At 35.8% G+C, this 22,717-nt stretch overlaps 1 protein-coding gene across 1 annotated transcript in view; it reads left to right on the top strand.

Annotated features, from left to right (window-relative positions):
• Window positions 1-4,435: 4,435 nt before the first annotated feature.
• LOC110022905 (2-carboxy-D-arabinitol-1-phosphatase-like) overlaps window positions 4,436-22,717 on the top strand; it is a 33,684-nt gene continuing 15,402 nt past the window's right edge. Inside the window, exons 1-4 of the mRNA XM_020722058.1 lie at window positions 4,436-4,812; window positions 11,042-11,147; window positions 14,073-14,289; window positions 14,375-14,493. Coding sequence (XP_020577717.1) covers window positions 4,478-4,812; window positions 11,042-11,147; window positions 14,073-14,289; window positions 14,375-14,493 — 777 coding nt within the window. The 5' untranslated portion in view covers window positions 4,436-4,477. The remainder of the gene's footprint in view (window positions 4,813-11,041; window positions 11,148-14,072; window positions 14,290-14,374; window positions 14,494-22,717) is intronic.

The following is a 22,717-nucleotide window of genomic DNA, read 5'->3' as shown; positions in this document are numbered from 1 at the left end:
ATAATAGCCAACCCTCTCTCGAATAATAACCTCTAAAAAAATATAAGAACAATACGAAGAAAAAAGGTAGAAGAAACCCTTATGACCTCAACCCAATAAAGGAAAAAAAACCTAAGGAAAACTCTAAAAAACATCTTCTTCACTCGTCTCCAATTCTCATCTTCACCAAAGAATGCATCAATTCATGCCTTAGCTTATCTTTTAAAGATCTGACAAAAATTGACATGAAAAAACCTTCCAAAATGAGATATGCTTGTTCGGTGGCGTGACTACACCTGAAACTGGCGTGGTCACGCCAAACAACACATTTTCATGCTTTTTGACTTTTGTTTTGCATGTTTGAAGCTTATAACCTAAAAAATGTCACAAATAACTTTCCAAAAGCATAAAAAACATGATAAAAAAGACGAAATAATAAGTAAAAATAATGATAACATCCAGATAAAATCATGCAAAATTAACTTATGTTACCCCCCAGTCTGGGGGCTGCCCCGAAGACTCGATGTTTGAATGAAACAGGGGATGACTACCCTATCATAGTCATGCCTGGGACGTTAACGTGAACAACCTTTTGAGTTTGCATTAAATGTTGTTTACAGCCTGAAAGAAGCTGTAAAAGACTTTGTGTCTAAATAAGATGCAAGAAGACTACCCCACTACGATCGTGTCCAAGACATTGACATGAACGACCTTTTGAGACTACAGTGAATGTTGTCTCCCACATTGAAGAATGCTTCAATGATCAACTTCAAGATGCAAATGAGGTTTCTTCGTTAGTTGAATGATGCACATCTTTGGGAAACAAATTATGAACTATGTATCTCAAAGTTAAAGACAGTGGCAAACAAGACTTTGATTCTCACAGACGATATCAAACTAATGTGTTTTGAAAGGTTCGTGATGGTATAGTAAGTAATCATCATATTGACATTACATAAAAATTCAATAAGCACTCATAGAATTAAAATAGAAGTAATTAGGAGGAGACACCTCAAATATCTAAGCGGAAAATCCTTGAAAAAGGAAAAAATCAGTAGGCCCAACTCAGTTTAAGTAATCCACAATGAATGGCGAGTACACACTCTCACTTTTCTCTTGAATTAGAGAATATGAAATTACAAAGTTGTATAATCATAATATGACAGTAGTTCTTGGTGAATGTGGAGGTAGCAGTCTGTCGTGAGTGTTGTGGACATTGATTGTAGTGATAGCTTGACATATAAATCTTATTTGATAACCATGAAAGTAGTTGGCCAAGTGGGTCATGGATGGTTGTTTTAGGAGCATCGATTGACCATAGGGGTTGTAGTAGGGAATTATGGTGGTTGTGGACCACATAGACCGTATTGGTGAGCTGTAATGATGTCCGTAGACAACGCAGGCCAGAGTCGTGAGCTACACGAGCTGTGGACCACGTAGGTCATAGTTGGTCGCGTAGGTTATAGTGTTGAGATGTAATGACGTCTGTAGGTCGTAGGGGCCAGAATTGGGAGCTACATAAGTTGTGGACCACGTAGGCTGCAATGGTGTGTTGTGATGACGTTTGTAGACCACAGGGCCAGACTCAGGAGTTGCACTAGTTGTGGACCATGCAAGTCGTAGTGGGTCACGTACGACATAGTGGTGAGTTGTAATAACGTTCATGGACAATGGGAGCAGGGTTTGGGAGTTGCGTAAGCTATGGAACACATATGCGGTACTCAATCATGTAGGTCATGATAGTGAGATGCAATGATGTCCATAGGCCACATGGGCTGGAGTTAAGAGTTGTGTCAACGTATGCAAGGTGCGTCGTTACCCCATCTTCAGAATGCACTGTTGCACCGTCCTTAGCTTGGTTGTTACACCATTTTTTGGGTACGTTGTTGCATCATCATTGGGGATGAAACATTGTTTCGTTGGTTGCTTTGTGAATTCACAACGTCAGTTGTTGCTTCACATGATGCTTCTTCACAAGGAGTGGGTGTCGACCAATGGTGGTTGGTGACCATTGACGAGTGGTGGTCGACGGTGGTTGGCGGTGGTTGAAGACTACAGAAATAGGCTGCAACTTCAGCTCATTCTCCAAGTTTTGGTGTTCTTCAGGCTTCAAGCTCTTTCTTAATTTTCAAGAGAGAGGTGGGGCTCAATTTAGAGAGTTCTGGTAGCAATCAATGAATGAATGCAAACCACTCTAATCGAATGCCCTTGAGAGATTCCCTCGATCAGACGGTATTTGATGTTTATTTGATTGCCTTGACGATGTAAAAAATGAGCAATATTGGGCTCATTGGATTTGTCTTGTTGAAATGCTCAATTTGGCCAGAAGCTTACCCGATTTGACTTCTGTTTGACCTTCAAAAAATGCCCAAAATTTTTTTAACGTGATTTGATGACTTGATCTGAGCTTGATTTGACTCTGATTGAACCAAGTTTGGTATCATTGGGTCCTTCTCGTTGAGTCGGTCAGTTTGACTATAAGTTTACTAAATGCGAAGATCTGGATAGCTTTTAATTAAAGTTTAAACATTTTTATTTCTTGAAAAGAAGCATCTAGATCCATATCATGTTCCGAGATTCATGTCAAATGATGAGAATTTGTTAATAGAGTTCTAATTAAATTCATCTTGGAGGCAAACCAATAAAAATATTGTGATTTATCCATCCCACAACCCTCAATAACTAAAGATCTCTTATTATCATTTGATTCATTCATTCTTCTCGAAATGGCTAAAAAATGACAGAAAAAAACTAAACCCTAAACATAAAGCAATAACCATGGACAAGCATAAACTTTGCACCTGTTCACCTGAGAAGAGTAGTGGTCATTGTTCGATGATCGAAGAACGGAGCTGGGCTCGCTGCTATAGAACGATGCAGAGTGAGATTGCGAAAGAGAAACCCCTAAATTCAATGGAAAAATGTCGAATTCATTGGAAAAATGTCGAAACAGGGAAGAAACAGGGGAACGACGAGAGGTTCTCGCGGGAAAGTTTATAATAGAGCTGTGGATTTAAAGAAAAAAATTGCGTTTCAGGAGGTTACAAAAGGTATTGGGGGGTTATATCCATTTTATATCTCCAGTATTGGGGGGTTACATCCACGTTATATCTCATGTAATATTCCTGTAACCTACCTGTAAACTACAAATATATGAAAACAGAAGCACGCAACTTATTTGTAGGTTACAGGTAGGTTACACGTAGGTTACAAAGAAGTTACAAGGGGGTACAACGTGAATATAACCCCCCAATACCCTCTGAAAAACCTTCATAACGTACGGAGCGTTGCGTGCGTCTTACGTACGTAAATTTTTCTCGTGGATTTGGTCAACGAAGAACGTTTTTTGTGGTATTTTTGTATTATTTAAGTCTATGTGACAACAATATTTAAGATTTAATCATATAAAAATTAGAATTAAATTTAAAATAAAAATTTTCGCGTCTTGTTTTTGTTCCCATATTGGATCTCTTTTAGAATATAATTCTGATTTAATAAATTTGATTGTTAGATATAATTAGTAATTTATTTCTATTGTCGTTTGTGTATTTATTTCCATCGTATTTTAATTAAATTTAATAAATTCAATTTAATATAAATTCATGCAGAAGTAAAAACACCTCCTTGGAGGCTGTTTGACTTGATTTAAAGTTAAATAGGATTCATCGACGACCAGCGACTAGCAAAGCTTGTAAATCTGCCTCTTAGAGGAATTTAATAAATTCGAATTTATGTATTTTATTTAATGAACATAAACATTATTGATTTTAGTTTTTATTTTTTATATTTGATAAAATTTAAGTTATATGTAAAATTAAATTTACTAAATAATATGCTAGCAAACAACCCTTCAAGTGTAATAAGATAGGAAAATGAAAATCGACCAATGCGAAGTTTGACTGTAAAAGATCGCCTAGGAATGTGAAAAAAATATTACATCAGTACTACGTATGCAAAAGTAACGTGCATAGCCAATGAAATCACACCACGACATCCCGCTCGACAGGGGAAAAAAAACGGCGCAGTAATACGGAGAGTATTCCCCCCTGTGTTATTCATGTGTTATTGCGTGTTATTCATGTGTTATTGATGTGCTATTCTGTTATCACAACACTAAGAATATTCATAAGACACAATAACACATGAATAATACACAATAATACATGAATAATACATAATAACACATGAATAACATGAAGAATATTCCCGTAGGAAAAAAAACCACGCAGTAACAAGGGTACATAATAACACATGAATAACATGAAGAATATTCCCGACAGAAAAAAAAACCACGCAGCAACAAGGGGAAAATATTCTCCCCCCGTGTTATTCATGTGTTATTGTGTTATTATAATACCAGATATATTTCAATGACACAATAACACATAAATAATACGAAATAACACATAATAATACAAAATAACAAATGAATAACACGGTTTTAATTTCATAAAATGCGAGATTATCTCCTAGGAATGGTGGACAAATTCCTCCCAAAATGCTCTCAGTGCTGTCGCCGCTTTCCAGCGAATCGCTTCCCCTCTATCGCAGAAACCATAGAACTCTTCTAGTTTCCTGTTCGAGCGTGTCGGAAGTGGAGAAGCCTCCGGCGGACTTAGATCCGAGGCCGGGGTTGCGCCGTGCGGCCAGGTTCCCTGAGATTGGAGAGGCCAAGAGAGTGGTTTTGGTGAGGCACGGACAGAGCACATGGAACGAGGAGGGGAGGATCCAGGGGAGTTCCGATCATTCTGTGCTCACCACCAAGGGGGAGTTGCAGGCGGAGACTTCCCGTCAGATGCTTCTCGGCGACTCCTTTGAAGTTTGCTTCACCAGGTATTAATATTTCCTTTCTGTAGCTTGATCTTTATTGCTGCGGTTCTAGCTTCATCGTCTTGATTTCTTCTCAAAATTTATTTTCGATTACTGCTCTCAGTTGAATTTGTTTCATCCCTTTGATTACTATTATGGACTCTCAAGTGAAAGTTTACTTGTTTATAGTAAGCATTGTTGGGGAAAATTAAACCAAAGTTCTATAAGTATTGCCATTATTTATTTTTAGTTCTTTGATTTGCATGTATTGTTTTTAGTCAAATTAAATTTCATAAAGAAAATTCTATTAAATTATTATTTTTGACCCAACTCATATCCACTTTCATCCTTCCTCTCTAAATTTGGTCATTGCTAGAAGCTATCTGATTATTACCATATGTCGGGCAATAAAAAGACAATTTTTTTTTAATAACCAGAGTAGGAGATTCGGCATACGTCTGATAATAATCAATTGTAATCTTTTTGTAACCATCTGCTGATAGAAAATAATCAGATTGAAGGAAGAAAAGTAAGATGATATGAAAGGACTAAAAAATAAATCTTTATTTTTGAAAGGACTAATAAGCAGTGAGGATTGTTTGAAAATACCAGGACTACATATATATGCAGTTATATTCTAGGACCATTAAGCAATCCATCCAACATTCAAATATGGGACACTCTTGATAACTTAAATGCTCATGTAAGTAGGACATGAAGCATCAGGACTTGATGGACATTGACTCATCGTTAAACTTGTGCTTTAGTGTAGCACTTCTTGAGGAGAAATAGCCCTCAACTCAAATCATATTTCAACATCAAGCGCATGAGAATACTGGTGCATATGGAGTGCAAGGGAAGAATTGAGGAACAGGCATGCAACATATACAATGTTATACTCGCAAGAGTTATGGGCATGTTGATGCAAATTATTTAAAGAAAAAAAAAAGTAACTAACGGGAAATGTTAGGACATGCAGTTTAGAATATTGAAAACATTTGCAGAATCAACAATAAATTTACATAAGTGTTATTAATCAGAGTATGGTCTAGCATCCATGAACAAATCGGAGATTACTCCAAGATGGTGCAATAGATGATAATTGAAGCCCTATCTACTCTAGGATTTCAAGCTATAGATGCACTATTCTCTTCATCCTAGTTTGCATATTTTGGTTCTTATAATTATATGATTGGTACTTTATGTCATATTTGTAATATATAACCATATCATAGATCATCATCTATTCAATTTACTATTGTTAGACAGTTATCTATTAAAGCTATTGGAGATATTAATCATACAGTATAAGATATTCTTATATCTCTTATGCTCTCAAGTAGTCTCATCTCATTAAGAAAATTGATTGATAATAACTGCAAACTTCAAATTTCTCTTGATCTATGCACGATCATTAGATAGTGAAAATACTCATGAAGGGCCTAAAGTTAGAAAATTATGTCCCTCGTGTTCGTCAATTTCAAAGATGATTTCATTATCTTGTACTTTAATAAAATAAAACAAAATAATGATCTTTGGTGCAAAAGATTGGTTCTTATTTTTTTTTAAAGATTTTAAATTACTCAATTCTCTATTTTCTTATGAAAGAAAGATTAATTTACTCTTCCCATTTCACCTGATTGCTAAACATGTAAATTAGGAATAAGCATAATTTTATTTTTCTCATCACATGAGAATCGTGCTAGAAATTATTTTATTTTAATCCCTATTTGTAAAAGTATCACTTATTATATATCACATGAAAATTATAAATATTTTATATTTTCCATTGGTGATTACTATAAATACACCTTGATTGTTTTTCTTAGTCGAGAATATGAAGTATTTTATGTCTTCCAAATATTTGTTGCTTTTTTTGAAACTCAAATTTCATGTCACATCAAAATATTGATATCTGATTCTAAGGTTGACTATATCACTTTAAATTCACAATTTTGTTGAAAACAAGAAATTATTTGTCAAAAATTATGCTTCTAGATACTAAAAAAAATGTCATTATAGAATGAAAAAATAATCTCCTTGGCATTGGTTGAATTATATTACCAGAATCCTCAATCTCACTTAGAATTTGGGTTGAAACATTAGACAAGATGGTCTATCTAATTAATAAATTACTCTCTCATACTTTAAAGTTTTACTCTCTTTGTGTTATGACTCTTTAACAAACATTTGGACTATATGATTTTCACATATTTGGCAAAAAGCTTTAGCTCATTTTATTAAATTCACACGTATTGGCCATGGCACTTCTCTCAAAAGCTATGAATTTTCCAATTCAGCCTCCAAAAGATTTCAAAATTCTGTCATGTTGTATTATCTGAGCGACAATTCTTATTCTCTACTAATGTTTAATCTCTGCCAAAAGTTTATGTTATTTCTAATTTTGATTTTCAAAATTTTAGACTAGAAAGATTCAAACATGAATTTGTGCTTGAAAGAAACTTTCTAACTTCAATAGCTTTGAAGTCGAATCCTTTATATGAGGTAGCACCTATTGATCTGCTACCTAAACCAATTTGCAACCATTGCAAATTGATCCAACACCTGAATCTGCTAATGAGATTTCAATCATGGCTCTCGAATAGTATTCCCAAATTTCTCATCCACCAAATTGGTGTGGGTTTTACACCACATTGGCCTATATTCTTGTTACTTCAATTTTTTCATAGGCTATTAAACATTATTGTTTGAAAGAAGCTATGGCTGAAGAACTTCAAGTTCTTGAGGATAATTATGAATGAGACATTCTTCAATATCCTCCAAGTTTTAATGCATAGAGAACAAATTGGTTTACTCAGTCAAACTCCACTTTTGTGGTACTGTTGATTGCTGTAAAAAAATATTGATTGGCTTTTATGATGAGCAAGAATATAGGATTGATTATGAAAAATATTTTCTTTTGTAGCAAAAATGACCATATCGTGAATGATTATTTTGATTGTTGTTTCACAAAAATTTCCACGTTGTCGGATGAATGTAAAATATTCCTTTCTCAAGGAAGAAATCTACATGAAAGTTCCCAACATGGTACTTGTTTTTTTTCTCTTATTGAAGCGTGAAAACTAAATCATTCCTTATACGGTTTGAAACAGACTCTTTGTGCATGATTTGATAACTTTGTACAATACTATTTCTCTCTCTTTTACAAAGAAAATATGATGCATCATTATTTCTCTACAGGACATCCAGTAGAATAGCCAATCTAACGTATGTTCATGGTGTCATCGTTATTGATAAAAATTTAACTAAACAAATTATCTTCTATATCTTCTATTCCTTACTTCTTAAATTAGAGGTATATGTCAATTTCCTTGGTGTATTTCTAAACCAACCTAAAACAAGTTATGATTATTTCGACGGGTTCTTAGGATACTTGAGCAACGGATACACCATTAGAGGTAAATATAAAGTATTATAGTTAGGAAGGCGATCTTCTCTCTAATCCCGTCTGATATAATTGTTAGCAGTCTAAACTATTGATCGATGATTTTATTTGAAGTTTAATAACTAAGTGTCCGTTTGGGGCAACTTATTTGGTGCAGTGACATTTTGAAAGCGCACCTGAATTATTTGGGTAAACTGCGTTTCAACAGCTTATGCGTTTTGAAAATGCTGAAAGCAGCGCTTTCACACCGCACCTATCTAGGTGCGGTGACAGCTTTTTGACAGCGGTCTGATTTTTCAAAAAAAATAAAAAAAATTATAATAGCCACCGTACCTAGCTTATCAACAGATTATTTTTAATTATCTTATCAACAATTTTAATCATCTTATCAACAAATTATTCAATAAGCTACAACTGCCTCAAACAAACCCTAAGACCCTAGTCAATTTATACAAAATCCTGGTCACTTACATTTGGTTGCCAGTCGTGGAATTATTCAATATCTTATTGGGATACCAATTGTGCTTTGTTCATGTCACATGATTGTTGTTTGTTGGTGATGGGATGTAGCGATTAAGATTGGGCAGAGTACCACTTTACTTGCCAATTATTCACACGGTAGTGCATTTTTGTTGATGAGTTTTTATCTCATTGGAAAGTAAGAAAGAAACTTATAACTAGATCAACTGCATATTCTAGTATCACGTCATGTCTGCAGCATGTTCAGCTACATGGACCTTTTGTCTGAATTTGATTTTTCCTTGAAAAAATTTCACTTCTCTACATTCTGATAATAAAAATGGCATCTAAATTGTTACTAATCCGGTATATAATGTGAGAACCAAACATATTAAAGTTGATTGTTACTCATTTTGAGAATCTCTTGATACTCATATTCATATTATTTTTTTCACCTTCTCCATAAAATTTGAAATTTCCAAACATATTTGTAAATATATTGATCAGACAAAACAATTGATTGTAAGCAAATTGATGCTTTATTACCAATCAATATCAATTCGAGAGAAGATATGCATATGATTAAGCGGAAATTAATTTTTACAAATTATAGCTGGATCAGCTTTATGTATGCCATCTCATCAATTAGTGTACCCAAAAAATAATCTTCATGATATAGATAGATTGACTCCTTGTGTATCAGCTTATTGATCCACGTGCTTGTGAATGCCACCTCACCAATTCATGTGCAGATTTATGATAATTAATTATATAATTATATTTATGTGTTGGTTGTGCATTATTTCTATTGTATAATTTTGCTAGGGTTGTATAAACATTTGTCAAAAGATGGAATAAAACTCAAGCAATTCCATTTTCCATTTTCTTTGTCATATAGTTACCAATTAATGATTTCACAAAACATCACCAAACAATTACTGTTAATGGTAAGTATATAGGTAATGTAACGACTAATGCTAACTCATTTATATCTCAAGTATCTGCGTAATAGAGGAAATGGATGATTGATTATACCCGTCATGATTACCATGTCATAATGTTGTCTAGTAAAAAAAAATGTATAATTAGCAGTATAATCGTAATTACATTATAAACTAGTTTATACTTTAACGACCCTATTATGATTTAAAGTATTGTGGTAGTGATTTAATTTTGAGAACCTTAATGTATAATTGTTTATTAACACTATAATTTTATCACAACTCAATTATTAAGCATTATGATTAATTCACAAGCTTGTTTTGCCATTAATATAATTTTGGATATAAGCAATCCTCTGAAATTGGAGTGGAGAAGGTAACTAGGATGATTTCTATTATGTTAAATTTTATGTAGGTATAGCCAGGAGGGATTGCTCAGAAGATCAGATCGATAAAAATCATGACAAAAGAAGGTATCGAACAAATTAGGTGTTTCCAGTGGTTTGTTTGAGCATCTCTCATGGAAGAGGAAATTACTTCTTGTCCATATAAAAAAATTTCAATCGTCAATATAACTTTGCAAGTTTGTGATATACATCAGCATCCTTATATAAGCACGAAGTCACTCGTAAGAAAGCGAACTACATCGTATATAAAATCAAGATAAGTTGTTGCAATAAACAAAGTAGATTTATTTATTTCTTTCTAGCTAGTTATTATTTCTTTATAGAATGGATCTACTAACTTTTTTAACATCTCCCTACCCCAATTGCGTGGATCTCTTAATTTGCGAATCTTTAATTGCTGACATCTCCTTGCATGGGGGGATCCCTACTGCTTAGAAAGGAGGAATAGATTTAAGAGAAAAAATGGGTTTCAATTCAATACCTTGATTGATTAATTCAAATGTGATATTATTTTTCTAATCCAAATATCTTATGTGAATCTCTGGCAGTCTATTGTGAGAAATCTTCCTTTCGGTTTCTTATGAAATATGTATTTATTGGTTTAGTACGATATGATTAGGATTCAAAAGTATATAACTAATAAAAAAGCAGACAAACTGTTTATTTAAGATTGCAAGGAAAACTTGGATATCTCCAACTTATCCTCCAGCTATCTACCGTCAAGGTCCATACTCTTACTGGTTTCAGTAACTGCTGTCCATGCTCCAATTACATGATTGTTCTATCCTGCTTTTGCTCTCTAATGTATGCTACTTGTATGGTTCACCGCTCCGCATTTTGGTCCATGAGTGTCACTTTAGTTACAGATCAAAGTGTACATCCGTGCTACATTAGATGAAGAAATTAATGGAATGAAAAAGAGAACTAAATCTATTTCAGTGAGGCCTGGATGTACACCAATGTGTTGCTTGATTTAATCGTTTTGCATTATTTGTTATTAACTGTTTCTAATGGAATATTGTTTTTCTTCTGCCTTTCAGTCCCTTGATTCGATCCAAGAGAACAGCTAAGATTATATGGGATTCTCGCAAGGACAAAGTGTTAGAGGAGCCAGACCTTAGGGAGATTGATCTATATTCTTTTCAGGTAAGTGATACTATCACTTAGGGTTTATTTAGCTTGCTTAAAAAGAAATCAATGTAAAAGGAATGTATTATTTTTTGAATGTTTTGGATTTGTTTGGTTTAATGTAAAAGAAATACAAGACTTTATTCTTTTTTTTTATTTGGTTTGAAGAAAACCAAAATCAATGTAAATATGCCCACCAGTGGTGGTGATAGGCGCCAACTACTTCGAGGGTGGCGATTGATTACTGGTGGCGGCGGAGGGAGAAGACAGTTTATGAGCGGACGTAGGGTTGTGGCTGTGAAATGGAAGGTTGTTGCGACTGCCACTGCGTATGTCACATCCCCCCTACATTCTCTGTTAATGGTTGGATAGGTGCGATAGAGGAGAACAATTCAACTAGATTAACATCAACTCTCGTCTTGACATGCAAAATCAGGACCCAGTGGGTGCTGAACTAGTATAATTAAATTGTCGCATTATATGTGATATATTCATTTCATACTTTATTCATATTCATACTCGAAAATATGAAAATCATAACCTCAGAATATATAAACTATACAGAGATACTAAATCTAACATAAACTAAATACGCACCTAAAAAGTATGTATAGCTCCCAAAATTATATAGTGTAAAAATGTACAGATCACGCCCAAGCAATAACCAGCTTAGAGAAATAATAAAAAATAACATAAGATTTTTATACACTAAAAGAAAATAACTTGCATGCTCATATGTCACTATACATGCCTACACACAAATCATAACAAGCTGGTATGGTAGAGAACATGTAGTGCAAAAATCAAAACTGGAGTGTAAACATGTAGTTTGTAAGCATGAAATCATAACTATAATCAAAAGCATATTCATAAGTTGTTTATTGTATGTAATTGTAACAATGTCATTTCATAGTAATGTCACGTGCAAATATATAAACCTCAACTATTTTCATTTCTTTTATTGTGAGTCATCACTCTGTTCCAACGACCATATAAACTATCGATAAAAGTTGAATTTCTCTCAACATAGCAGTTACCAATAGCTCCCCTGATATCAATGGTTCCTGAACGGTCTGTCACCCCCTAATTCCAATGGTTCCCAGAATTTCGCTCTAGCCTAAATATCAAGAGTTCGAAATATTGTATCTTTGATGGGTACCAGAAAAGAAAAATGCATGAAAAATGAAGTAAATGCCAAAACGAAAGGGTGAGGAAGGACATGAATGTCTCAAATATTACTAAAATTATTTTCATATCTTTCAAAATCGTTCCGGAGCTCTCTGTCGTGAAATGCGGCTCCCAGAATCTCCACTCACATCCTTGTCGTGCGCAAGGATAGCGAGCTTCTTTGCGCTACAACAATCGATCAGAGGCTTGTGGAATTCGCCTGTTGTCGCTGCAGTAATGGAGAGAGAGAGAGAGAGAGAATCGATGAGGGGAAGTAATTCGAAGTTCACTGGAGCCCTGTTCAACCGAACAAATGGAATAAAATGACGTAAGGTTGGTGGGGAGCATTGATCATGCGAAATTTAGAGATTTAATTGAGTTTAATTAATTTAATAAAACATAACTTTCAAATTTTAAATCTCCCATTTTGTTCATAATTAACATATGGTGCTTATCGGGGAATTGATCGATTTCCTACGTAGATTTTTATAAAAATACTTTGATTGAATTGTGGGAGATGTAAAATTTGGGATAATTTTCCAATTTGCCAAACTTCACTTGTTTTCTCAAAATTTGGGCGTTACAGTAGGCGTCGCTGTGAGCGGCCTATTGGGGCGGCCGTGGGAGATGGTGGCTAGCTAGTGTCATGCAAGCGACAATCGATGTGTAGCTGGTGGTGGTGGGAGGCAGCTACTGATGGGTTGCGGGTGGCAACCAGAGTGTGATGGTGGGGATTAGTCTTGGGTATTGGGCCTCAAAAGAAAAGTGATTTTTTATAACAATAAATAAATAAATAATAAAATCTTTAACATTTTCTCTCAAATCATTTTGTTGATTTAAAATATTAAAAAAATTTGTAATATGAATGTTTAAAACATGAAAGGCGACAAGAGTTTTAAAATTTTCTTATACGTTTAAATGAATTTAATAATAAACGTATACACACGAAATACGAAAAATTTTAAACTGAGAATATCTTGATATGTAAATACAAATAGTTGAGTAAAATACTGCAAAAAAAAAAAAAAACATTTACTTATATACTACTTATCATATTTTATTTATTTACATATCTAACACCTATACTTCAATTTTTACATATTTGTCATGTTATATATGCATGGAAGTTGTATTTCATTATAAAGAAAATTATAAGTGATAATTTTTATGTGATATTAAAAGAGTTGGTTGGTATTAGTATAAAAATTAAAAGTTATGATTTTAGAAGAAGAGAAAGTACGAGGAAATTAATCGTCTCAAAAGCTTGCAATGACGAAATATATTTATGATACAAAGCCAATGGGCGGGCCAGGCTTGCCACGGGTCAGACTTGCCACGGGTCAGACTCATTCGGGCTTTTGATTAAGTCAAAGCGGACTCGAGCCCTGTTGGGCCCGCAAAATTTTATTTTTTTCATAGTCAAGCCCGCCCATTCTAGGTGGGCTTATGGCGGGCCCGTTGGCCGCCAGCCCAATTTCTAGGTCTAGTGGCGATGGGCAACACTTTACATAAAGTATTGTGTTTGGAATTTGTCCAAATCTAGCAAGTTTCAAATACATTGAAATTGAACTAGAGAATAAATTGCAAATATATTTGTAATTTTACATTGCATTTATTTTTTTCCCCATCAACTACCGGGATTTTTAAAACTATTGCTAAAGGAATGCAGTGCACTCTTTTTGCTGTCGACCAAACAATCTCTAATAAACAACATTCTTATAGTAAAGGTTATTTCTCCAATTGCACTAATACTTTTTCCATATCTATCCTCGTTAGGGCCTCTTAAAGCATGAAGGAAAAGAGAAGTTTGGTGGTGCATATCGTCAATGGCAGCAAGATGCTGCTAACTTTCAAATTGATGGACATTATCCTGTGAGGGAACTCTGGGACCGAGCTGAGAGCTGCTGGAACAAAATTTTGGCTCATGAAGGAAGGTCTGTGTTAGTAGTTGCACACAATGCTGTCAATCAAGCTCTTGTTGCCACTGCGATTGGTAATTTCTTTTGACATTGTCTACAGCAAGCTGATTATGATCTTCTTATGGATCTCACTTTTTTTTTTTCTGCATGTCTGTGTAGGATTAGGACCAAAATACTTCAGAATTCTCTTACAAAGCAACTGTGGTGTAAGTGTCTTGGATTTTGCACCAAGAATGGGAGGTGAATCTCCCCATATAAGACTTAATCGTTTAAACCAGGTTTGCGCACTATGTTGCTTATGTGGTTTATTATAGTTTGGTGATTTTTACTGGCAAAAAATTTCATTATAACCTTCCTTCTTTCTCGTCAATCGTTGTTTGGGCTCTTTGCATGAGTATATTATGGTGAAATTCTAAGGCTCTGGTCTTCCGATTGATGGGAAATGGTTTATGGAGTTCTTGATTGTGTTCTTATTGATGAGAAATGGATTTTAGAGTCTCTATGTGCTGGATCAAATGTTAGAAATTGTTTTTCTATCCTTTCTAATCGTTTTATCGTTTATGACTTACAATGTGATCCCCATTTCAATGATAATTTGTGGAAAAAACATCAAGAGCTAGAGAAGCGCATGCCTTATAGGAAACAAGTATGCAGAGGAGCTTCTAGCTACAAAATAGTAAACGTTGAGAATGAAGAGGATCAATCTTAGGAGATATTGGTAAAATTAAATCCCGTAATGTAGAACCAAGCATAGATGATGATGATGAATATGAAACATATAGTATGGTAGACTAGATCATCCTAGGCTATATGAGCTACAAACTTATATAGTTTAATTACTTTTTTGATACCGAAGAAAACCCAAACTACAACGGAAAACCAAAATATTATTACCGGAAGTAAATAAGATATTACAGTCAAGGCACTGAAATGAAAAATAATAACAAAACCAACACACGAACTCAAATAGAGGTCAATCCAGAGGGTGGTGGAGGTTGTCCAGTTAGGCTAGAAGTTGTGATAGGTAGATGGAATGGATAGAATGGGGTGTTAGAGGGTGGAGGTTTCAACAGGTAAGGTTTTTGGGAGGTGGATGAGGGGCCATAGAGCTAGTGGGCGGCTGGAACAACAAAAAAACGACAAAGGGAAGGAGTTAAGGGGCTACGACAGCAATGCCGAATGGCTGGACAGTTGTAAAACAACAAGGGAAGGAGTTGCATGGCTGTGAAAATGATGTCAGACAATTGGACAGTGGTAAAACAACAAAGGTAAGGATTTGCAGTGATGCGACAGTGAAGGCGGAGGGTTGGGACAACGATGGCAGTGAAGTGTGGATCCGAGGACAATGATGACAATGAAGAGGAAGGGAAGGCAACGATGACGGTTGAAACCACAAAGGAACAACCAAGAACACTGTTTTAGGAGGCCAAAACAAAAGAGGGATGCCTTGTAGAAAACCGAGGAGATACAAAGGAGTTGAGGAAAGATAAACACCACCTCAGGAGCGAGATATAGTCGGAGTACTTAGCATCACTCGACCATTAGATACAACCCTCTGAGGGAGAAACGAAGCTGTTGGTCTCTATCCTGAACAAAATTCATGACAAAACTAACCTTAGACTCTTACGAAAGAAAATATATAATAATAAGATTACTAGGAGTGGTCCAGGAGGATCGACCGACTCCTCCGAAGAAAGAAAAATTTGGACCAATTTGGCCCAGGGAAGCAACGACATGCTGCTTTTGTCACGAGACTTTCCGTGTCTGTTCCGTATGAGGGAGACACCCTCGTCAATCTCTAGGGGTTGGGGAGTTTCAACATCATCCGTCAAAGCTTTTATCGCCTCATAGTATGACGTTAGGTCAGCCATGTTGAAGGTGACAAAAATATTTTATGCTCCGGGTAAATCAATCTTATAGGCGTTGTCTTTCTAAACTACATCTTCATAGAATAATTATCCATCCTCTTTTGACACAACCTGAGCCGGCGCTGGATATCGAGGTAGATTTTCTTAAAGTAACTCCCGAGCTATTAAATCTGTAATTTGTCTCATGTACTCTTCGTACTCGACAGGGCACATCCGATAAACAAATTCGTTTGGGGGAACTAACTCTGGAATGACATTTGGGGCATGATGGATCACTTTCAGTGTTTACCCCTCATGAGATGTTTCTTCTTCTTCTCCAGAAAGATCTGGATCTCACTATAGGATGTTCATATTCACAAAAATTTGAGTAAGTTTTCCAACAATGGAGTTCATTCCTCTTGTTTAAACATGTGTTCGCGGGTACATTGCTGAACTAATTTTTTTATTTAAATGACTCCATATAGTTGTTGAACTCTTTTTTAGTGAGGTCTTAGTTTCCTATACCCAGAACTCAAAATGTAGTCTTAAGAGTCCCTTGTTGACCATCCTAGTGGACTAGTAATAAAGCCCACCTCCCGTAGAGCTTCGAACCACTTCTTGACTCATTTTTGTGAAGAACTCGCATGAGTGGTTCCAAGCACTCAACTTCTAGTTGCAAAAGTTAATGACCAACATGTAGAGGACCCGAAAATAAGTTCTTATAGGATCAAACGACCTTAGGTGAATCCTTTGTGACTCAAATACTCACGAACGCCACAATTCACGTACTCACTGCACCACACACGACTTTGACTTGAATTGACTTGCCCACCGACGAATTTGTCCGGACGACCTTGTATGACAGAATTGACTTGCCCACCGACGAATTTGGCCGGACGACCTTGTATGACGAAACGTACCACATTGACACGTCCGGAACGTCAACTTTAATCGGGAAGGACACCCGTATTGGTAGGGTTATGCGCACGCATAAACAGCACGGAAATCAATGCACATTTTTTTTATAGCGGGCATGGGCCCGGGCTCAACCCAGGTTCATTTCGAGTTTGACTTGGGCTAGATATGGGCTAAGCCCGGGCTAATTATTTCAGCTCACAAATTTCAAATTTCAAATTTTAAAATTCAAATATATCATTAATCCCATAATAATAAGATTTAATGAAGAAATAATTCTTTTCCAATTAAGTCTCATCTGCGCAAGGAAACCATTCAATTCCCCGCCAAAGCTTTCACGTAACGGCTCGCTCATATTCAACTATACTAATTGGCCTCGACAGAAGACAAAAGGATTCATTCGATCACCATTCGATCCGCCGCCGCTCCGCTCGCTCCCGCTCCCGTCTATTTTTTTTTCTCTCGTGCGATTAGCTCCTTCGTCCTCCCGCTCTCTGCTCAATCACACATCCCTCTTCCTTGCGTAGAAGAAGTTACGCTTGAGACCTCTCCCGCACTCGCCTGCTCGCCTCCTCCCTGCGCCGAAGAAACCCACTCGCCTGCTCGATCCCGCCTCCCACGTCGAAGCCCTCGCTTCTTCCCTCAGCACCAGAATCACTCATCTGCTTCATCCTCACCTCCTCCTTCTCACGATCGACTCCTCTGCACCGACACTCTCTTACACCAAACGACCTTAGCCCTCGACGCTGCCATTCCTCGCTCACGCCTCCTGATAAGTCCAAAGCCCTTTTTCTCTTCTTCTTTGTTCTTCAGCATTTGGAAGTAAGAATCTTACTGCTTTCTTCTTTAATTTATTTGTGACTTTCCTCATGCAATAATAGGTGTTCATGTGCTCTTGATTTAATTAAGAGGAACCTTCTTCTCTTATGCTCTGAGATGTGATTTATCTGCTTGGCTTTTGAATGGTTCAAGATGCTTATCATGGTGCTTTTTTTTGAAAAATCTGAGAATGCAATGACCTTTTTGGAGAAATCTGAAAGTCATTTTTATTATTTTACCTACGAAAATCTGAAAATCTTGATGTTCTTTTTTGAAAAATCTGAGAATACAATGGCCTTTTGGAGGACCTGGAAGTTATTTTGATTTTTTTTTTTGTGAAAATCTAAAAGGTTCGATGCTTGCAATACTTTGGATCCTTTATAAAAAAATAAATAAAACGTATGCATGGGGAAAACTTGATATACCTGTCACTGAAAATGTTTCATTTCTATTTCCTAAACTTAGACATTTCAAATCTTGGACTTTGATTAAAGGTGCATGAGAAGAAACGATTTCTCCCAATGTCTTTTACTGGATGAGCATGTTTTATCACTTATCTACACTTATTCCTTATATTGAAACAACCCTTCCGAAAGAATTATTATTATTATTATTTTTTAAAAAGAACCCTGGAGATTGGATGAATGGCTTTACCTGATTATCAAAATTGGTGTTGTTCAAAAATTGGTGTTGTTCGGTGTTGTTCAATATATTATAATTGGGACTCTTATTGCCATTCTGTTTTTTTTTTTATTTATTTTTTAAAGCGGGTGATGCATATTTTGATGGAGAGGTGTATGTTGGGCTTGCCATTGTAAGCTGCCTCCAGATGGAATTTTGAGTTGTGGCGAGGGATGTTTAAGCCGTATATTGAGTCTGTAAAGAGAAACCTATACATGTGGGAAGCTATTTTCGTATCGGCAATTTTATTTTCTGCTCAAGGATGCTTCCCTTTTACTGGAATTTGTCCCGCTGTGAACAAAAAGAGATTCATAGCTTTGAAAACTATGAAGGATGGGCAAGTCATGCTTTAATCCAGTTCTGTTAATGGAAAGGAAGCTAATATTCATTGCCTATGGTTACCCTTTGAAAGTGAAGGTGAACTCTTTTTTTTTTCTTAGGGATTCAACTGCAACTTCTGATTTGGTCTTACTGTTATTTGGGGATTTTACTTGTTGTTTTAAAATGTTGTTTGAAGCTTTTAAAAGGGGCTGATTTGAGAGCTGTTTTGAAAGTGTTGTCTTGGGTTTATATGTGTATGGTTTGAAGGTTTTAGAAATGCTGATTTGGAGTGTTTTAGAGTGCTATTGGGTGCTGAAATTGTAGTTTGAGCCGCTTGAGGTAGCTTACAAGTGCTGGAATTAACGTTTGGGTGCTGTAGGAAACTTGGAATTAATGTTTGGGTGCTGAAATTGTAGTTTGAGCTGCTTGAGGTAGCTTACAAGTGCTGGAATTATCGTTTGGGTGCTGTAGAAAACTTGGAATTAATGTTTGGGTGCTGAAATTGTAGTTTGAGCTGCTTGAGGTAGCTTACAAGTGCTGGAATTATCGTTTGGGTGCTGTAGAAAACTTGGAATTAATGTTTGGGTGCTGAATTTGTAGTTTGAGCTGCTTGAGGTAGCTTACAAGTGCTGTGATTAACGTTTGGGTGCTGTAGGAAACTTGGAATTAATGTTTGGGTGCTGAAATTGAGGTTTGGGCTGCTGTAGGTAGCTTACAAGTGCTGTAAATTCCTATTTGGAGGTGTTAAAAATGCTGTGAGAGCCCTTAGAGTGCTATGAGATATTTTGGAAGGTTGTGAGAGTTGTTTGGATGCTGAAATTGTAGTTTGGGCTGCTGTAGGTAGCTTTCAAGTGTTGTAAATTACCGTTTGGAGGTGTTTAAAATGCTGTGAGAGCTTTTGGGGTGTTGTTAGAGCTATTTGGTATTATTTGGAACATAGTTATGTTGTTTGGGGCATTTTGTGGGCTAGTTTTGGCATGGTTTTAACACCGTTTGTGCACCATTTTGGCACTGTTTCAGAGCTGATTTTAAGAGTTTTGTCTACTTTTTTGGGGTTGAGTTTGATAATTCTATTTACTGTTTCGGGGCTGGATTTTGATAACTCTATTTACTGTTTTGGGGGCTAGATTTGAAGAGCTTTGTCTATCATTTTGGGGCTGGATTTGGAAAGCTATATATACTGCGTTGGGTTTCACTTGATTATTGTTTCAACACTTTTAGGTCGATTCACTTATTGTTTTCCCCCTTTTCGGCTTTACTAGTGTTGGAAGTGGGCCGATCCCCTTCTTCTTTTGTTTTATTTATTTTTAAATGGTGAAGTCGAAAAGTGGGAGTTTCTGATTTAATTATTTGGAAGACACTTAGAAGACACTTAGAAATTTGAGGCTTAGAAATTTGAGGATTAGTTAAAAAAAACACTTAATTGAGAGTAGAATACCTTGAATCACTTTAAGCACAAGTTAAATTATAGACTTCCTAAATTTTAGAGTACATCCTATGTGAGAGCTCATCTACCTAATTCTTAGTGCAACCCTCCTAGATTTTAGGAGCACACCTTAGGTGAGAGCCCATTTACCTATTTTTCAGTATAGACTTCCTAGATTTTTGGAACACACCCTAGGGGAGAGTTCATCCACATATTTTTCAGTGTAGGCTTCCTAGATTTTAGGAGCACACCCTAGGTGAGCTTTCATCCACTTAATTTTCAAATAAATAATGAAACTTGACACTTGACCCTGATTCACAAACTGATTAAGATACTAGACATAAAGATGCACTGATTCGCAAACTGATTAAGACACTAGACATAAGGATGCACCGATGCGTAGTGCATGCTTTCTTAATTAAATCAACAGTGAAATTCCCGCAATGACTTAACCTACAGTGAAACCCAGTGCACCGGGATTTGAGCTTGGATATTATACTCAAATTCTTTTGATAATCGGGAAAATTTGTTAACGCCACATATGGATCATCGGGCTAGGATAAGTCTAGAGTTTAGGTGGCGAGGGCAATGACGACATTGCTTATGTGTGCTTAAACGAGGGATACGAAGTGAGATTATTAGGATAATATCTCCTACATCAAGGATCTTCAATAGGGGAGGAAAAAATCCATGATACTATTCGCCGATTCTTGATGAGATCGTTGCCCCTGACACTCTTAGGTTGTCAGTAGTTCTAGCACGATTAGAGTAACTAGCTTGTGGACTATACGACTTTACAAAATATTTACAAAAATAAAATAAGAAAATAAAATAAGCAAAAATAAAATAAGAATTTCTTTTGCATGTTAAAAAAAACTCTGCATAAAAAAAAACTTAAATAACAACTTTTGCATGAAAATCAAAGAATTTTTCTATGAAAATTTATAAAGGTGCGCGGTTAGTCACTTGGATTGAGGTTAAGAACTGCCTTATGAGATTGTCGTGCTGATAACTCTTGTTCAAAATCAGGAAGCACACTGTCCAGCTCTGAGCCCCCACTTTTACCATTGTCTTACACCTAGTCTTGATCTTTCATATGCGGCTAAGGGCTTCTTTTGCTCGTGATTTTTACGACTCATTTTTTTTCTGTCTTTCGTGCTGGGTTTTCTCGCATTGTTTAATCTTCTTGCAAGTTTATTTAAATCTGCTGCAAATCATACTATGCTCTCAACAGTAATAGATGCCCAAGTATTCTTTTACAGTTTATTTATAACATGTTATTTTACTGTGTTTTACCTTTCAAGTACCTTTTATTTACCTACAATTTGCTTATTCTGCATGCAAAACCAAAACTGAAAAAAAAAATGAAACAAAGCAAAATCAAACATTGACACCAAAATTATGAAACGTAAATCACTAATCTCAAACACTTAAACCCTGGAGCTAACCCGACGACAGAAGGTTTAGAGGTAAATTCGTAGGCAACATGACGAGGAACTCAGACTGAGAAGCAAGTGGATATTCTTCAGCAATCTCTTTCCTAGTCTAAATAACAACTCATAGGACTTCGAGGTAGTTTACCCAACACGACGTAAATCCTCACACCCTCTTTAGGCTCCTGTACAACTATGTTGTGCAGCGTAAGTCCTAATTCGCCTTAGGTTCCGAGGTTGTCATCTAGAACGACGTAAAATCTTTTATCTCTGTGGGCTATTTGCATAACCAGTTATTATGCATGTGTAAGTCCCAAATAATAAAATTAACAGGATTAAACATTCAAATAACATCATCTCTAAAACATAGCCACACAGTAGAATAGTTTGGGAAGTTATTGAGGTTTTCTTCTCATGATCAATGACGTCCCCTACTTTTTTCTTCCTTTGGACTCCTAAAAAAAATAATTGTTCATATTTGAGCCATTCCCATTTGTCTTTCCATGTCCTACCGTAAAAACCTAAACTTTGGATTTTTGAAGACTAATACCTCTGATCATCATCGAGGGTTTTCTCAAGCGATTCCCGTCATTTGAGATGTAATTAATCATGGGGACTTGCCTCTTTAGGGAACTTGGAACCCGGGTAAAATAAATCTTATTTAATCTTTGTATTAGATATGAGAACTTGTCGGTCATACATAAAAGGTTTGCAGACCAAATAAAAGTCACAAATCTTTTAGTTTTCAGGATTGGGTATATCGCCGGGGTATGCACTAATCTTTCGGGAGGGTGTAACATTCGCGATATCGGACACAATTATGCAAACTATTGGACGAATGAGATCCATTTGGTCTCATTTCTTTTCAAAAATTAAAATATACTACTTTCGAAACTAAAAAGATATATCTATTATATTTAAATTAAATTTCAAAAATTATTTCCATATTCATATTTTTAAATAATCAAAAAGTTGACCGACAATAGTTTTTCAGAAGTAGCTCAAAAGCTTCTCATCTTTAATATGTTGGATCTCTCTTCGTAGGGGCAACTCAGGAGTT

This window comes from Phalaenopsis equestris, unplaced genomic scaffold (assembly GCF_001263595.1).
Source record: "Phalaenopsis equestris unplaced genomic scaffold, ASM126359v1 Scaffold000203, whole genome shotgun sequence".
Lineage (NCBI taxonomy): Eukaryota > Viridiplantae > Streptophyta > Magnoliopsida > Asparagales > Orchidaceae > Phalaenopsis > Phalaenopsis equestris.
This window is presented reverse-complemented; position numbering and strand designations above follow the sequence as displayed.